General features: G+C 37.3%; 1 protein-coding gene across 4 annotated transcripts in view; it reads right to left on the bottom strand.

Moving 5' to 3' along the window:
- Nucleotides 1-1,021: 1,021 nt before the first annotated feature.
- The window catches only part of DMXL2 (Dmx like 2), a 145,750-nt gene continuing 127,108 nt past the window's right edge, over nt 1,022-19,663 (bottom strand). For all 4 annotated transcript variants that reach the window (XM_072622884.1, XM_072622885.1, XM_072622886.1 and 1 more), the window contains 10 exons: nt 19,330-19,416; nt 19,120-19,241; nt 15,622-15,760; nt 11,429-11,489; nt 10,975-11,102; nt 10,277-10,354; nt 7,371-7,462; nt 6,724-6,776; nt 4,459-4,676; nt 1,022-2,491 (listed from right to left, as the gene is read on the bottom strand). In XM_072622884.1, coding sequence (XP_072478985.1) covers nt 2,282-2,491; nt 4,459-4,676; nt 6,724-6,776; nt 7,371-7,462; nt 10,277-10,354; nt 10,975-11,102; nt 11,429-11,489; nt 15,622-15,760; nt 19,120-19,241; nt 19,330-19,416 — 1,188 coding nt within the window. In that variant the 3' untranslated portion in view covers nt 1,022-2,281. The remainder of the gene's footprint in view (nt 2,492-4,458; nt 4,677-6,723; nt 6,777-7,370; nt 7,463-10,276; nt 10,355-10,974; nt 11,103-11,428; nt 11,490-15,621; nt 15,761-19,119; nt 19,242-19,329; nt 19,417-19,663) is intronic.

The raw sequence follows: 19,663 nt of genomic DNA, 5'->3' as shown, positions 1-19,663 counted from the left end.
AAGCAGAATAAAGCAGATTTTTTTTTTACCATTTTCTTTGTAATATGGCTAATATGGAAATATGTTTCACATGACTTCACATGTACAATGTGAAACGATGGTTTTATAAATCAACAGAAGCCCACAGAGATGCTTCCGTACAATTCAGTGGTACCTGTTGCTCACTTGAGTTTGACACAACTGATGTAGAACACTCCTAGGTTCAGGTAGAAGGCAGTAAAAACTGAACAAAAGGGAACGGGGAAATTGACCAGCTTTTTTCATGATTTCCTTGATCTTCTCTCCCGTGGTTTCATTCCTTTGTTAGAGTTGGTAGAAATTCCCCAGTTACTATGGACCCATATTCAAATATTAAAAACTCATTCCATAGCCACATTTAAAAAATCTGCTTGATAATTCAGACTTTGAATTTCCCTTTTTGAAATTTGAAATTCCCTTCTATTTCTATAAACTAAGTTGGTGATAATTCTTTCTTCTAAAAATGTTAAGAATGAAAAATGATGGGAATTTTGAAAATAAAGTGTGCTATTAAAGTTACAAATGCCTTCTCCCTTGAAATTGTCAAAGGCCTATTTGCAACAAGAAGATTCCCAGTCTCCCCTTTTTTTCCAAGTTCTATTGGGTCCAAATTTCACCAACGTTCAGAGTAAAGGATTAAAAAGAGATAGGGCTGGCCACCTCCAAGATCAGTTTCTTTTAAATCCAAGAAGTAGGTTTCAGTGACTATTTTTGGGTCAAAGGTCCATGGTCACTGGGAGACAAAGCAATCTCATTTTCTTACAAATGTTCGAAACTGTTCTCCCCCCTCCCCACCCCCAATGTCAGGCACCTAAAACAGTAACCACACAGCAGATTTCTCACTTGTTTAAGTCTAGTAGCAGTAGATACTAAAGGAAACTAATGAGCTCAGCCTTCATTCATTCGAAGCTCAAGAAAAACGAAAAGTTGTCCCAGTTTTTAAAGTGGTTGCAGCCAAAAGGTGGTAAAACGGGTCTGCTTGAATTTAATAAACTTACCAAGGTGAAACTTGAACAAACAACATTTAATTTTCTTTTACATATGTATTTCACAGTTGGTACTTCACATCGCTTTCAAAGAAAGATGCTGCTATGCCATTATATTTTACTATTACTGAGCAAGCATTGACATTCTCATTAACATAATAAGACAATTTTTTGGTTAACATTTAAATACATAAGACACCAGTTCCAATATCTCAAGAACATTTTTTGGTCATACCCAAGAAATTACATCAAAATATGACAACATTTGCAAATATATTACAAGCAAATAATATTTAACTCTGCATAGTTTACACAATATGTGGTGGCAATAAATAATATCACCAGTCTCATCAACTATTTGTTAACTGGCCACAAAAAAGCCCAACATTCATTTAAAGTGGGGCATTGGACGCTCCATTGGTGTGATTTTAATATAGCTTTAAAAATGGTGTCTTCTTTTTCTTGGATACAAGAAAAAAGTACTAAACTGGCCTAAGAAACAAGTCTTGGTTCACTTACAAATATTCCATGTTCACATGTTACATTCCTAATGTGAAGGCAAGTATTTAAATAGAAAATCTAGCAGTCAAAAAAATGTGAATGTACTAGGAAGAAAACATGGCATTGAAGTTTGAGTTCATGTGCAGGTTACAGTACTAACCCAGCAGAAACACTAACTGGAAAACAATTTCAGCAGAAAAGAACAGATGGGTCTCTCTGCAGTACATGGGTCTACTCAGTTCCAAACTTCAATGTTTTTCGGTTTTTGTGTGGTGACCTGGAACTTCTAACGCCTTCATTAACAAGGTCCTACCCTTCATGAAGACAAATAAGAAAACTGCAGGCATGCTTCAATCAGTGGCAAGAAACTGGAAGAGAAACCTGAACCAGCATCAGCGTTTTGGAATTTCATTTGATCACAGCGCTTCTCACCACGGTGGCCTGTGACTATCTACTGCTTTCTGAATCAGGTTGCTAAATGCCATAAAGAATGCTAACCCTTCACTACACTAGGTATAATTTTTCAATACATTAAGTCGTTACAATACAGGGCATGCACAGTCACCACACCTGCCTATAGAGACAGGCAGGCAATGCTCAAAATAAGTCAGCTGCTTTAATCAAATCTGATGTGAACAAAGATTTGCAATAGTTTATACTGTTTTCAATTTGTCAAAAACAGCTCAGAAAGCACAACTAGTTCTCTTACTGGATACTACTGCAGCTTTCTAAAAATTGAAAGGTATATATAAAAATAATGCCCAAAATCCTTAAGTTTACAGAATGTCAAAAATGCTATTGGGGACATTAAAAGCACTGGGTAAAACCCTCATCTTCAGTGTGCCATCTGCTCCACAGGAGAAGAGTCGCCTGCCCGGAACTATTTCAATCTTCATGACTCCAGCCCCAATATTTCTGAATATGGATTGTTTGGCATGTTCATTTTTAAATGAATGAATTAAGCCATGGCCTGTCAATCTCCACACCTATTTGAAAAGAAAGAGGGCATCATAAAGTTAGCTGAAGAAACTTTTAGTTATTGAGAACTTAATTTAAGAAATGCAAAACTAGAGACTGTTAATGTTCCAATCAAGGTTCCCTTCCCCACTTTCCCAACTTCTCCAATTACACTTTCCCATCCCCACACAGGGCAGCCTCTCTAACACTGACATGCCTCTTTCCCAAACAGCTTTCCTTAGCAACATCAAAAGTCTCAGTCACTATCTCAGGAAGTTTAAGCTCTTTCATTCACATTTAAAATTACACAGAAATTACCAGGTTTTTTTGATTCAGAGATCAGCCCACTTGATTTATTCTTAGATATTTTCTCTCCTCTGACAATGTAAGATACAGATAAGCAAAAGAAAACATTTCAGACAGAAGAAAGAACCTAATAAATCAATCAATGCATATTTATTATAAGCCTACAATGTGCCAGGTGCTATGTATGAGGACAGGAAGATGAATGGAAAGTGTGGAGACTAATTTGACTAAAACCCACCAAATTGCTACTGTTCACTCGTCACTGATCTCCCACTCTCTACGCTAAGGCGACAGTGGTAGGGAAAGGAGAAGTCTGACTAAGTCGCTCTTATGCATCCACTCTGGAGGCCAAGGCAAAGTCAGCAGCATCCACTACTTGGGAGAAGCAGCATCCACTACTTGCCTAGTTCCCTCTGCCCTTAATGGTGAATGCCACAGCCTCAGGCAAGGACAAAAAAACAAATTTCCTAACAATTCTTCTTTACCCAGAGCAACTGATACATGTTTATTTCTTTGTTTGGGGGGAAGAGTGAGGGGTGTGTATTTGAAAGAGACCTTCTGACTATTGTCTGCCTCTCAGATGACAACACAGGCTCATCGACAGTCAGGAGCAATTAAAGCAGCACCTAGAAATATACTACTAAGGATAACACTCTATGTGTTTATAAATGATTATAAATCCTGAACAATTATGTAGAATTCTTAAATATTAGTCCAGTGAATTGGCGTTGGCATAGATGATGGGTCCCACCAAGACGAATTAAAATCAGAGGATCATGTGGTCAGTAGATTCCACTTTCCAGATTCTTGTTCTGGAACTTCTCTTGCCCTCGAACTCTCTGGAACCATAGCTCTACTCAGTGACAAGACTCCTTTACTGAGACATGACATGGGGAAAGAAAATGAGGGGCTGCATATAATAGGTTAGGGCATCCCAAGAGTCAAGGAGGCCAAAGAGAAAGTCTAGAGGTCAGCTAAGGCAGGGATAAGGAATCCAGAGGAAACTGAAGAACAAATGGTCAGGGACTCAGGACAGAGATGGGGCATGAAGGGTATAACAAGCCAAAGGCACAAGCAGCAAAATCTGAGTATGCTCTAAAGTAAAGGCTTTGTGAGTGAAGAGCTCCTTACATATAGCTCCTGCTCAGAACCAAAACTGGTCTCCAAGCATCAGCAGGCCCAGCTGGAATGAGTGAGTCTCATGGTGTCAAGCAACTCTTGACCCTGAGTTTCTCTCCCCCAACCTCTACTAAAAGAGTCTTTTAGGAAAATCTGTCCACAAATACATGGAATGTTGTACTAACTCACAAATTGGTTTGGAAATTACAAACACATTTAACAGATGAAATCAAATAAACATTCAAGTATCTTTTTAAAATGACTAACTGTGGAAAACAGTTAAGAGGCAAACTTGTCAACATCACCACAAATAATCTAAAGGAAACTAATTTTGCAACTTAAACATTTTAAACATATGGCCACAAATTAGTGCTTTCTGTAGCAAGTCACTATATTTTGAAAGCATTAAGTTTTCCCCAAGACTACGTACAGCATTACAAAATCCAGTGATTTGTGTTTTCTAAATTATTAATAATAGTTCAAAATTATATATCACTTTAAGGTTTACAAAACACTTTCCAAGCATTAGCTCCTTTGATTTTTACAATGAACTTGAACCATATGGAATTACCTTTATGTTCCCCTCTGCTGATCCTGTAGTAAAATATTCCTCACAGGGGTCCAGAGCCATAGCCTTAATAGCTGAGTCATGGGCCTGGAATGTATGAATCATCTGCCTCTGCCTGATGTCAAATATACACACCCATCCTTTCCTGCCTCCAGAGATTAAAAGTTGCTGCTTAGGTGCGTACTGCAGCACTGTGGCACCGTGATCATGGCAGGTGAAGCCTGAGGAAGAGCGGGAACAAACATTTCAGACACTAAACATTTCTACTGTGGTAAATCTGATGAAGCCTAATATCTATTATTCACATTTCATAGTAGCCACTGAATCTTTTTCTTTTCCAATTCAAAAGGATATCTTTTTTTTAAATGAAATTTTATTCTTTTAAATAAGAAAAATTAAAAAAAAATAGGATGTTGTGAAATGTTATGAAAAGCAAAAGATATTTTAAACCCAAAAGTACAAACTGAAGGCCTTCTCAATTCTGAACTACTGCCTCAGATATGCCCACTGTCAATTTCAAAACAACCAGTTGCAAACAATGGATCCTGACCTTTTTCAGAAATAGTAGCAGATCTATAATGAATTAATACCTGGCAAAGAAAAAACAAGTGAAAGTACGCATATCTGAACTCCTTGGTGTCCCCCAAAAAAGCAAGGGAGAAACTGTAAGGACCAATTAAGATACAAGCAAGTCATCCATCCCACCTTGGGAGAGAAGGAGAAAAGGCCATCTTTCATTATAAATGAAATTACAAGATGTAAGTTGCAACAAAAGAAAGGTCCTCCTTGGAGGGTCAAATAATGGAGCTGGAAGAGTTGGCTTCGACCTCTTATCCAAAGGCAACCAGAAACCTAAGTGCATGGAACACTTGGCCTTCTTTCCTTGCTCATTGTGTGCGTCCTTCGTTGCCGTAGAAGATCATGACATCAGAGAAATGACTTGCACTCGACTTTGTTTTGAATGAGGGAGGCCTGTGCAGGTCACTGGCCTCACTTCTCCTCCACAGCCATCTGAATCCAGTGACCAGATATTCATCTGGATCACTGCAGATGACCCAGGATGCACTGGGAGACCGTGGGCCTTTTAGGCCAAGGTCTTTGGAGGCACTCACTTATGGTAAGGCAATGCCCATTCATTGAATAGGCCTGTGGGAAACAGAAACAGCTGTTTCCCTCGTTCATAAGGAGCATAAGCAAAAAGACCATTGGAAAGATGACTGAACCTGACACACAAACACCTGCAAATCAATGGAAAGGTAAATACATGAAAACAACAAAAATGTTGGAAAATATGGTTCAGAATTAAGAAACAAACATGAAAGGTTGAACGTTTATAAGACTACACCAAAGCCTCACACTTCTTTTATCCTATTCATGAATACTTTTTACCAATAGGAGAGTTGAAAGATGCTAGAAATGGAAAAGGCAATATCACCAAAATTAAATATAACTTAATAAGGAGGAAATGACAAGTTGTTGATGTGTGAATAACTTCTGAATCAGACAGCTGTGGTATCAAAAGCATCAATTTAATAAAGCAAAGATCAAAATTAACATTAAATTAGAAAATAAACATGAGATTATAGGGATGAGATTACCACAGATATTCACTGTTGTTTTTTTTAATTAGATGCAACTTCTAGCAGTAAGTTTATGACAAAATATAAAGTTACAAATTTTTTTAAAATTATAAAATAGCGGCAAACTACATGTATTATCTGTTGAAGCCATTGAGTGAAATGTTGGCTCACACCACTCCCCATATAATAACCATTCCATTAACTAAAAAATATCTAATAGTGATAAACAATTCAACTTATCTGGCACTAAGTATTTAAAAAAAAAACTTTTTTCACAACAATACTGTGGCACAGTATAAGCACTATTATCTTTTTTCTCTTGAGGCCCTGCTCATGCTTGGATCTCTACCTTTGACACAGGATTTTAAATCAGGTCTCCAGACTCCACTACTCTTTCTACTACTCCAGACTAATTCCCAACTCTAAAAAAGGTCCACTTTTCCATAGTTTTTGATAAGCACAAAAGTACATTATCTCATTTTATCTGATTTTCTGTGGCAATACCTACGTACCACAACAAGGCAGTCATTTTAATAAGTCCCTACTAGGTTCACATTTTCAGTCATGCAGTGGAAACATTTTACCTTCAACAAATGAAAACACTTTCCAACTTGATTTCCTAATCAAAATTCAAATGAAGAAAGTGGTTTTCAGTGTATCATTAAAGTTCAAGTCTTAACTCACTTACCATGAATGAGATTGTTTGCAGGGGATATCAGCGTATCCCAGAGGCATACATTTCTTGTAAAAACAAACAAAGAAAAACATAAGCATCGTCATGGGTAAACACTGTCTTAAAAAGTATCCTTTTGTTTGCAGAAGTTTCCAAAGAAACATCTGAATTACTGAATTGCATTGACATCTATATATGCAAAGTAATATGATGATAACTGTAGTAGTAACAGAAGGAAACAAAATCTGAAAAACTTTGACAGGTCATTTTTTTCTCACATGGGAAAAATCTCTGTGGTGAGACATTTCCCAAGAGGCAAAGATATGGTGGCTGTAAGACAAGTCTTTCTTTTTTGTTGCTGATAATTACTCTAGTGGAGGGAAAGCCCTTCACTGAAGGAGACTATCAACTCCTCTACAACCTTTAGTCTCAGAAAGCTGTCCATGGTACAGAAAGGTAGGCAACTTGCCCACTTTCATACAGCCTATATGCATCAGAGGTAAGACTTGAGCCCAAGACTCCAAGACCAACCCTCCAAGAGCTTACACCATACTGCCACTAAGACACAGACTGCTTTTTCATAAACTCTACTTACTTCCTATTGCGTTTGTGGGATGGGGGGGAGATGGGGAAGGAGGATGTGGGATGGCTGACTAACATACCTGCTGTCATTTGACTGTCCAGATGTGGCAACTAGACTTGAAGAGGTAATAAATGCAAAGTCACTTGTGGTTTTACTGTGGCACTGCCAACTCTGCAGGAAACAAGTGGGATCTGTCTTAGCTATACATCTAAAATATCACAAATATCCAAATTCTTTAAAACAGAATCGTATACATTTCTACTGATGACACATCAAGCACAATGGCTACAATATCTTTTTGTGAAGTCACTATTACACAAAGGAGGAAGTGGCATAAAGATATCTCGCAGTGTTTGAGAAATGTGCAATAATCCAGGATGTGCTAGGGGATTATTCCAGTCCAGCGTCACACAATACAGGAACAGGGACCAGGTCATTCTTTCTTTCTGCATGCTCGCTTTAAGTTACAGATGTTTTAAACAGGATGCAAAGCATTAATTAATCCCATGGTTAGTCTGGTTTGGCCGTTTATTATTATTCTGGTAAGACTTGGGGTAGGGGGAATGCCAGTTGTTTATGATTTAAGCTATCACAGGTTTCTTCATTCCTGCAGACTAATCAAGACCTCCTCTATGCACCTGGTAACTGCCCTATCTAGTCCTCAAGGATGGACATGTCCTAGTCAGCCATTCTTATGACTGCTTATGGCTGGGAGGACTTAAATGCCTTAAGGAATCCTTCAATCTTAGCGTTGATAAGGAACCTTACAAGTCACTTAGAGACCATCTCCTACTCAATATCTGTAATATACTTGACATATGATTAAACAGCCTTTGAATACTTATCCTGACAGAGAATCCAGTACCTTACAAAGCAACCTGTTCCATTTTTTGATAATTTTAACTAATGGAATTCACTCATTCAACAAACATTTGTCTTTACAGAACCATTTGTACGAGGCACTGACATAAGGCATAGTTTAGAACTTCATGAGGTGTACCAATCTAGGAAGAAGATAAGACATAAAGGGAAATTAAAATAAGGCATTACAAGAATTTTTAAAGAAAAGAGGAATGTGAAGAAGTTCAACGGGGAAGGAAATGGCATCAGGGTAAGTTTCATGAAATAAACAGCATTTGATTTGAATGAGAGAGACACAAACAGAGATAGGAGGGAAGGAAAGGGAAAGGAAGAGAAGAAAGAGAAAGAGAGAGAGAAAGAGGGAGAATTTCAAATTTAATTTGAAAACTAATAGAGGTTAAAGATTTCTTTAATGGAAAAGTGACATGAGTAGATCTATGTGTTTAAAAACAAATTAATCTCAAAGTAGTATGAAGGATGAATTAGAAAGGAGACAGTGAAGGTGGACAGACCTATTAGAAACTATTACTGTAGTGCCATGACAGTAGCAGTGAGAGGCTGTAATGGGTAATGAGGACAGAATGGAGGGGGAATGAGACATGTTACAGAGATTGGATCAATAAGCATCTAACTGGGTATGAAATATGAAAGACGGAAAGGATCAAATAACTCCAGGGTTTCAAAAATGGGACACAGGGTAAATGGTGATATCACAGAGAAAAGCAATCCAGTCAGAAAACTAAAGAAAGAAACTGGGAATTTATCACCTGCAAAAGATGATATTTAAAGGCACGGGAATAACCAATGGCAAGAAAGAGAATGTATCTATATAAAAGAGGGCCAAAAGCAGACCTCTGGGGGAACATCTACATTAATAATGGGTCAGTAAAGAAAAAAGACAGCAAAGATAACATTTGAGGAGTCGGAAGAAGAACCTGGAAAAGGTAGTGTCTCTAAAACCCAGGAAAAAGCATATCTGGTCAAAGAGGGTAACCCACAGCGTCAGAAGCTGCAGAAAGCTGAAAAGGAGGACAACTAAATGTGGGATGTTGCAGTTAGAGATGAGGGTCATTACTGACCTCTGAGAGAACAGACTGAATGGGGCAGGAGTGAAAACACTAGAGTAGAAGCTGAAGAATGAGTAGGGAAGAAGAAGAAACATTAAGTTTAGACAATTTTTAAAATTTTAAGAGGTCAGGGGACACTGTCAAATGCAGTAGAAATCCAGACGACTGAAAGGTTCTTGGATTTGAAAAGGTCTCTGATGAGTCTGGACAAAACCATTTCCATATTACAATAGGGACAAAAGCCAGATAGACCGCAGAAGGTTATAAAAGGAAATGGAATGCTGAGATAATATGGACAGAACAACGGGCACAGGCTAGCAAATCTGGCGGTAAGAGAGGCAAAAAAATCATTAGAAATATTTAACTAGGGGCTAGATGACACTAGTCAGACTATTGGTAAAGGGGACTATTGCTTAGGTACTGATCAAACTATAAGACTTTGGCAATTCCTTTCAAGCTCCGAGATTCTAGGATACCTATCTATATGTACTCTTAACATGGAAAACTCAAATCCCTAGACAACTACATGATCAAAAGTAGGAAACCAAAACTTTCTAATACAGATAAAGCCTGAACAAAAGTTTATCAAAGCAGAACACAGAATCATGGAATGTTAGAACTAGAGGGGACCTCAGTTATTAATCTGGTCCAACAACAGCTTTCCTTTTAATGTACACTACAACTTTCAAAGGCAAATTTAAGCAAAGATCTAGCCTTTTAAGGTTAACAAGTACTTTCTTCCCAGTAACTCTGTGGGGCAGAATCCTAATATGATCTTAGTAAGGCTCAAAGAGCTAAGGAATATGTGAGACAGAATCAAGGACAAGACAGAAGAGCACAGAAGGATGCCGCTGACTTAATTTAATCATACTAGTCACCTATCAAGCTTTGAAAAAGAGATCCACAGATGTGATCAGCAACTGTATCCAGGACAATGTTTCCAAGTAACATTTGTAGGCAGCTCCATGGCTCCCGAATTAGGTTATTCTCTTACTACAAGTGCTTAAGAAACAAAATGTCCTGAGGATATGCCATGGGGATATTTCACTCTACTTACCAGATAAGGTTTGGGATTGGATGCAGTTTGATTTACTTGCCAAATACTTAGAAAGCCCTCTCCATCTGCAACACCACACTGCAAGAAGGATAAAACAGTAAAAGATCCACGTTCTCCAATCCTTTATTCCACTGAATGAAATATGTACGGGGAAAGTTAAGACATACATATTCAACTTTAATAACATTTTCCTTCATAATTCCATTTTGCTGTCATCTATCCTCCCAAATATCTAAGTATATAATAAGGCTCTATCATTCCTAATTGCTGTCCCTCACCCATTAAAGTTGTCCCTCCATTCTGGGGCAACTGAAACTTTAGACTAAGATCTCTTTCAAAAATCTGACCCTACCTCAGAGTAGATACAGTAACACCACCCACCACATTGCCCAGGAGCAGAGATGTTTTTTAAATAAAAAGTATTTTAATTCTTCTTAATTGGTTATCTAATTAAAAAACCCTATCAGTCACCATGGATTTACACACAGTTCTACTGAAACAGCACATGTGGAATGTGAGCTCCCTGGAGGCAATCATTACTTCATTTTTGCCACTGTACCCAAAAGGAAGGCCCTTACTCAATGCTGGTCAGTTGCCATCTCAAGGGCCACAGCATTCCTTTTCAAATCTGATCCTTACTTAGTGCCACCTGGGTGCAATTTTTAGGAAGATTTAGACACTGATCACCAAGAACTGACCTTGTTCCCTTGTGCATTAAAATACATTCTAGTAACTCTTGCGTTGCCTGCTTGGCGGAAGCACACCAGCTGCTGGGGTCGAGACCATTCAAACATACGTACGCTGCCATCCTGAGCTCCCGTCAGATCTGAAACACAGAGAAGGAAATCACTCATGTTGAGACAAAGGGTATTTCCACAGCTCCTAGTCATAGGGTGCGTTACAGTTTACAGTTCCCCCAGGTCCACAGGCCCAGCCCCACTTATAGATAGGGCAATGAGAACTCACAAACGTCTCTGTAAGACTCACTCCAGGAACTGCAGCTACTAAGTGGCAAAGCAAGGTCCCACGAGCCCATACCTTTTGACTTGGCTCTAGGACTTGTGAGTGCACCAAAGATCTTCCATTCTGTCTTTGTCAAGGTGAAGAAGATAGTTTTACTTGTATTGACTAGATGATAAATAAGAGACTTACAGTATTGGTGGACAGGATGTGACGTCATTCTCTTGACGTTATGAAGATTTCTTTTCATAAGCTTTAAAGAGAACGTATTAAAGAAATAAATTTGACTCATGCTCCTCATGAAAAGATTAGCACAAGCTTCTGGACAAATTTTAATCTTGGGAGATGAGCTTCCTCACAATTTACAGAGAACATAAAGATCATACGTGTAAAAAAGTGTTGGCTAGCATGTGATTTAACCCACACAATTTAAAGACATGGTTTTCATGTGACTCAAAAGCCACTCCCTCCAGGCTGCAGGCTTGGCCTGAATAATGAAGAAAGCCCTGAGGTCACGGGACAGATCTACATCAGACCCACAGCCCCCTGCCTACCTTGTTCACTTTCAAAACTTCTCCTTTCACCCTAATTGCTACCTGGACTAAATGAAGAGGAAGAAAAGGCTCCTGAATCATGGAATTTCAAGACTTAGATGGGACCTCAGAAGCCATCTTGTTCAGCTTCCTACTCAGCACAGGCACCTCCACTACAACATTTTGCCCGTACCTGAACACTTCCGGTGACAGGGATCTTATCTTACTAGCTTAAAAGCAAACCATTTCATTTCAGGACAAATGTTTAAGAATTGTTCCTTTGTAGTGAATGAAAATATGCCTCCTAATCACAAGGTGGAAGGCTGGCAGCTACAAAGAAGGAGCTGTCTTTTCCACAAGTCCTTCAAATATTTGAAGACAGTGATCAGGGTCCTAAAAAATTTTTTTCCTTTACAGAGCTGGTCTTCTTTCTTCCAGGATAAATATACACCAAGTAACAGGTTTAGAAACTTGTCCAGTAAATCAAATAACCACTGATCAAATACCTCTCAATTTGAGATTATGGAACTTCATAATTGGCATACTGTCAACTATGTAGAGTTTCAGGGTTTTGTTTTGTTTTTTTAAATAAAGAAAAGCCATAAATTGTACAAATCTTCACTCATACGAAGTCTTCATATTGTGAGTTATTATTTTCCTTTATGATAGACTGCTCAAGTACAGTCTCCTTACAGTCAATATTAGTAAGTTTTGCTAAGGATAAACAACATATGGTAATATTCTTTAATATTATATATAATACTTTTAGTTTCATTAATGACTTTCTGGTTATAAAAAAGAGATTAATGATAGATTTAGTGAGCATGTTTTACCGCAGCTAAATTCACGTGTGTCAAGATAATGTTTTCACATGATGTTTTTGAATGCAGAATCATTAAAGGACATTAAAGGCTATGTGTCATAAATGGCTTTTGAGGAACCCTACATGAGAACTTTGCAAATGATGTGAGGTCTCTTTGAACTGACTTAGCACCATTAAGCTAATTAAATATCAGGGTGGCAGGGTTACATTGTATGGTCACACAAATGACAAAAACATGGTAATCTGAAAAGGCTATCAGCCATAAGAAAAGTGTTAGCCCCGTTAAGCAATAAGAAAGGGTTAGCTAATCATAGTAGGAGAAGTGTGAAAAAAGGGGGGAAGGGGAGAGGAGAAGAGAGGGAGGATCATTTGACATGATTCTGACAGGGCTGGCTGAGTCAAAAGTATAAATGATCATCTACATGGTACTGATTCTACAGAACCCTATATACACCTGATTACAAACTCCTACCATTAACATGAATGACACAGGCAGATTATCTTCTCACAGGCTCTGGAAGCAAGGTACTCTTTAAAATATTATAAAAGTAAAGCAGCTGAATACTTTCTAATTGCAAAAGATAATTATGGGGAACACACTGCTGATAGAATGATGCACCTAAGGGTCTGTTCCTTCTTAGTGAAAAAGATAAGAAGTGAGAAGGAAGAAGCAGGGCCTTTCAAGCTACAAAAAGGCAAAACTAAGGACTTAGCAAAATCAGACTAAGAGAAACAGTGACTATAAGAAATAAATATACTAATGGTTGTGTTTAATTATGTTTTGGTAGTTTTATTTTTTAAAGGGAGTAGAAAATTATGCTATCTATCTGTTGATTCAACATGCCTATGCCTAAAATCTGGTTGTTCGAACCCCAAGGAAATAACGAAGGCACAGTGCTTAGGAAATACATTAATAACCTTATGAGGACATTAATAACCTTTAATCTTAGGAAAAACATTAATAACCTTTTGAGGACTGAACTTATAAATTAAATTATAATGGACAATTACAATTCAGAAACACTTTGAAAGTAGGTGTTGATTCACTTTTGTTTTAATACTGACTGTGCCTGGCACATAGCAGCTACTTAATAAGTGGTTTGTGATCGATTATTCCTCACAGAGCGGCAGAGAGAAATCAGAGGTTGTGAAAAAGGACACTTAAATTGCCACTGAGGGTTGGGAAATGTTATAAACAGAGTAGTGATATAACCCATTTAGAAGCAAACAGTCTTCTAAGGCCAGAATGGTCAGTATGAAGGCTGTCCATTGGAAGGAAGTCTTCTGGCTGGGAGAGAGAGATGGTAACAAAACAAACTAGGTAATAACATCCCCTCCCAAAAGAACCTAGAAGGCAAAGGAGTCACTTTGTCTCTACCCCATTGCCCTTTATTATAAAATTCCTCCTTTTTTTCTAACTTTCCCATCCTACCCCATTTCAAGAGGAATTACCGTTCACAACCTAAGGTATTATCTAAAAGGGCTACATCTCAAAGCTGGGCCAAGCTGTGCTTGTGCTAAAATTACACTGGAAGAAATTAATTGAATCAAGTGGTCATCTAAAAAGACTTCGACAAACTCTACACACAAAAGGGCTTTGGATCCAAAGAACAAATCTTCTTCACATGAAATTAATGGAAAATTATTTCCAGCAATTATAAACATTCCTATATCATAATGGTGATACAGCACAAATTACAAATTTTAATAACTTTTTTTTTAATTTGTGGTGTCAAAACATTATAGATTGATTTAAGCTTATTTGTCAAGAGGAAGCCCATGGCCTTAAATAACTATTAATTTATTTCATAATTAACAGATTTCTATAGAATTTCATAGTTTTCTCGGCATTTTCATATATACTAATCTCACTTGATTCTCATTACAAACTGGCGATGTGCTACAGATAGGGAAGATTAGCCTCCCCTGACAGACAAGAGCCAAGGAAGGTTAAGTGATTCACATGAGATTTCATAGCTAGTTAATGGCATAACCAGAACTCAAATTTGGGGGTTGGGGTTTGGGTTTTTTTTTTTTTAATCCCCAGGTTTGACACTTGCCATTATAGGAGACTTACTTTTTACTACATCACATTAAAAAAGATGCTTGTATTTCAAGTGGACATTTGATATGGAAACTATTATCAGATCTCAAGTGAAAAATAGAGTTCATTTTTACAAGTTTAATCTTAAGTCTCATAAAATGTTAAAAAAATAAAATAAAAAGCATGGCTTTGCAACTAGCCACCAGACTGTTGTGGACATTCTGCTTTGACTAGCTCAGTGATAAACTGCAGGGGGTTCATTCTAAGATCTGCAAGGCAAAAAAAAAAAAAAAAAAAAAAAAAGGACCACAAGAAATCCTTGGTGGACAGCAACGAGTACAGCCAAAGAGCTGGTCCTGCCCTTCACTGACAAAGATCTCTCTCTGAGAGCACAGGATGGTAAAAGTAAAGACAATAAATTCAAGCAAAGTAAAAAAAGTCTGTTCATTTTAAAATGCTGAATTACCCACAAAATCTCCCAGGTAGACTCAGATAAAATTCCATGGGTGTTAATCATTTCTACTTTATTTTATTTTTCAGCATTCTTAACCGGAGCATTATGGGGCTCCTAGAGACTCTACACTTAGGATCCAATCTACCACTTGTCAATCCTCCACCATTCGTCTCTTTCCTGGGCAGCTATGTGCTCTCCCCACACCTGATTACCACCTAGAGCAGGGTCTAAAGTATTTCTGCTAATCAAGTTGTCCCTCCTTCAACACTACCACAATTACAACCTAAAGATTCTTTAGAATAAAATGGGAGAATAGGGGAAAATTCCCCTTGTCCAATGAAGCAATTACATTTCACATTTCTAATTAGTAACACTAAACACTAAATTTTCTCGAGCACTAATAGTAAACATCAGTTTCTTAAGCTGACACTTCTACTAGTAAGCACAATTTTCACCCACTAAACCAACTGCAGATTATTTTTAAAGGAAAACTATGTTCAGAAACAGCACCCATAGTAAACATATACATACCACACCAGCTCCAGTGCTTGTTTGCCCACTGCCTAACCATGGCAAAGAGGAAGATGGATGCACCTGACTCACTGTAAAGGATGCTGTTGGGGCCTGAGAAAGAGTTGTAGTAGAACCACGGTAATCAATGTCATCAGAACTGTGGGGGGAGGGAGAAAGAAAGAGAGAGAGGCGCATTATTACTCTGAAGTCCCATTTCCCAATTACAAAGCTACTTAAATCAAATATAGCACCACCCATTGGGAAAAAAATAAATTCTACTGGGAAAAATCTGAGATTTATAGATCCCTCACTAATAGTTTGGAGACACTCATGTGGGTCATGTTTATGTAGCCAGGAGTTAGATATATGCTCAATACACTCAGGGCTGTCCCATCTGCTTATATAAACAATTAAAACATGGGTAGGATTTTTCTTGGCATGAATCAGCTAGAAAAACCATTAAGATAAAAGCAAGTTTGAGTCAGCATGTAAGTTTCCTCATGAATACTCAAATGGTTCATGCTTTATGGAACATGTAAATAAAAAATACTTTACTAATGTGCTCTAAAAAAGTTGCTGAATGAATTTCTGTAAATATAGTTTTCCCATTACAAAGTAGTAGATAAGGGGAAATTCCCCATGGGGAAAAATCTCCAAAGATTGGGTTGAAAATTTTTTTAAAACAAGAATTAAGTTTGTTTTCATGTCTGTGGCATGCTGGGTGTTACCGTATTACAAGCATTTTCTACAGAATTTAAAACCATTTTCTTAACAGTAAGATCTCCTTTTCATATGCCAGAGATTATAAGATAATATTGCTTTTTCCTTAAGTTCCATGGATTTTTCCCCCATGTTTGGAAATTCTCTTGATGCCATACTTGAAACTCTCAGAACTTTGCTATCCTCTGTTAGATATCAAGTCCCTCCCACTCAATTCTCTGATTTTTTTGTTAGTAGCTGATAGAGCCAAGCTACAAATATCACATTTGTGTCAGTAGGTGCTGTCAACTATGTGACAAACCCCATATTCATGGTCCCAGATTTAAATAAAGGCTTGAGGTTAATATAAAATTGGTCATAGTATTAATTAAGTATATAAGTTTGAAATTCGGTAAAATAGCTCTTTGACAGAAGAGGCATCTGCACTATGAAAAAAATACATAATGTTACATATTTAAAAAGGATGGAATGTACATAGTTTACATATTTGTACATATACATAACACATATAGCCAAACTGATAACAAATATAATGAAAGAAGAAATCTATATTAAGGATGACAAGCCATACATATTTCCTCAAGCTTATCGAGCCATAAGACTAAGTGAACCTGAATTCTGCCTGATAATCTCACAAGATGAGATAAAAAGATCTAGATCAAGAACAGAAACCAAAGCTTAAAGGAAAATAAGGAAAACAAAATCACGAAACTTTGGCACTCTAACATCTTAGAAATCATGAAATCCAACTTTCATTTTACAGATGGAGAGTGTGGGGCTCAGAGAAGTGAAAATACTTCTGGAAATGCATTAACTTCCCAAGGGAGTTATTTAAGAGGCTAATTCAAATAATTTCTATACAGATTATTTTATTAATATTATGGAACTAAAAATAGGGCTCAGAATAGTTCCTTTTTTTTAAATACTAAAACTTAAATACTGTTTTGTGGATTAAAGCCATGCCCACAAAAGTTATCTGTGTTTCTTAGGATATTTTGTTGCTTTACTTGGCCAACTAGTATAGAAACTCAGTGTTTCATCAATGATCACTCATTTTAAAAAATCTAGCGCCTACTACTGGTAAAGCACTGAGAAACACTATGGCACTCTGTAATCAAAGACACTTTCTGCACTTGAGGTATTTCAAATCAAGTAAGGGTTATGTCCAAAAATGTATATAAATTACCATGATATAAAAATAAATTCAATCAATCTACTAACTTTGACCAACAAAATTAGGAATATTCTGTTGATATCTTAAAATAAGATGAAAATAGCAAACTGAAAAATCACTCAGGGTCCTGCAGAAGAGATAAGGAAAGTCTCATGGCAGAGAGAATGGGGGATGGACTACTAAGACAGATTTGTATTCACTGTCAAACAAAATTTCTCCATTTGCACAAAAATAAACATGCAAAAGAGTTTGTTGAATTGGATTCTTTTCTTTCCCATTCACCTATCTATTCTCTAGCTTTACAGATTTCCTCAAAAGGTAAATTCAAAGAATTGATTAATTATACAAACTGTGTATACAGGTAGTATCCTACACTCCTCAAAACCAACTAAGAAGATGCTCTAGGCCTAGATACCTTTATTAGGGTAAGAACATCTCTTTGACTGATTTATAGAATCAAAAATATAAACTAGACATGAATATAAGGCCCATAAATCTCTACCACATAAATCAAAGGTGCCGACTAGGTAGAACTGAATGAAAATAAACGTCACACAGGAAATATGCTGTGGCTAGTTGGTTGGAAAGACTCCATCATGTCCTGGGGGCCTTGGATAAAACAGCAACCCAGTTCAGAATCCAACATTATGCTAGAAGTTCCAGCCCAGCTTTAGTGTAAGGTAAGGGTAAGAACCTTTCTCCTCCCTAACCCCTGACTGGTGAATGACCTTGTGAACTTTTAAAGATCAAAAAATGTGGATTTCCTTTTTGAATTGGTAGTGGAAACTCCAAAACATCAGTAGCTGGTGAAAAGGTTTCAATCAAAACGGATAAACTCACTGGGCATCCTGAGGAAAAAACAGCTTCAAGACTCTCCAAAGACACTAAATCATCAGAGCCCAGCAGAGAACTATACAGAGCAAAATGGAAATTCATGAGAATTCCACAAAGGGAGAAGATGACTTCCAATAACTTCGAGATTGCAAGATACCTCTTGGCCACATGTGCTATCTGAGCTCACTGTCCGTTGCCCTTTGTATGTACTTGTGAGCAAGTATATCCCAGAATTCTGTGGAGACAGTTTTATGACAAATGTTCTTACTATAACAAACTAGTAAACACCCCTTTCCAAAATCTAATTAAATCTGTCTGGTTAATAATCAATTGGGGGGCTCATAAATGATAACACTATAAACACCTCAATTCCTCAGAGAGGTCAGCTGCTCTCTGGGGACCGAACCTATCACTGGAGGTTGGGAAAATGAGTTCTACAATGAACAAATATTTGAATAAAATCAGTTGTTTTACTGAAAAGGCAGGGAGCTAGGAAATAAGACACTGAGACTCTTCTACGATTGGAGATGATAATTTACTTACTTAAGGATGAAGTTCCAAGATGGCTGATAGGAAAATGAGAACAAAGTTTGGCCTATGATGCAAACAATGACTTTGATGAAGGTATAAGGTAGCTGATTCACCCGCTAAAATAAGTAAGCCAATCAACATTTCCCCTACTGTATAAACAGACAAACGCAGCTATACTTTTCAAGATGACACAAATCTTTTTCATAATTATTTAGTGTGTTTTCTGACTTTAAATAAACAGCACAAGAAAAACAAACCTTTTTGATTCTCTGTCATACTCTTCTCCAATCCATATATATGACTGACAAGCCAACAAAGAAGTAACATCAAGTTCTTGTACATCATGAGTTGATGCCAGGACAATTTCATTATTGTTTGCCTATAGAGCAGAAATAATTCTGAGTAAAAAACCTGAATGACATATATATTGTAATGTTTAAATTTTAAATGAAGTATATTTTTCTTACCTTATTAACTGCAAATGCCATAATCATGTCAGATTCTTTGTGGATGATTTTTGCTTTCCCCCCTGGGTAGCCAAGATCCGCTTCAACCTACAAAACGTGTGCCACCAAGCTTTAATTGCAGGTGTGTGAAAAAATATGCACATACTAACAAGGAGAAACATAAATACATGCAAGAAAAGGTCAAATGGCCTTAAGATTAATCTTGGAAAATTTGTTTAATTTTCCCAGTGCCTTAAAAGCACCCAAATTGCAAAGGCTTCTCTTTGTGATTACAGGTGATGATGCTCAGGTGACTGCCACAAAAGACCTCAAACATATCTTTTGTTGCTGGTAG

The sequence above is a fragment of the Notamacropus eugenii genome, chromosome 7, assembly GCF_028372415.1.
Source record: "Notamacropus eugenii isolate mMacEug1 chromosome 7, mMacEug1.pri_v2, whole genome shotgun sequence".
In the NCBI taxonomy this organism is placed as follows: Eukaryota; Metazoa; Chordata; class Mammalia; order Diprotodontia; family Macropodidae; genus Notamacropus; species Notamacropus eugenii.
This window is presented reverse-complemented; position numbering and strand designations above follow the sequence as displayed.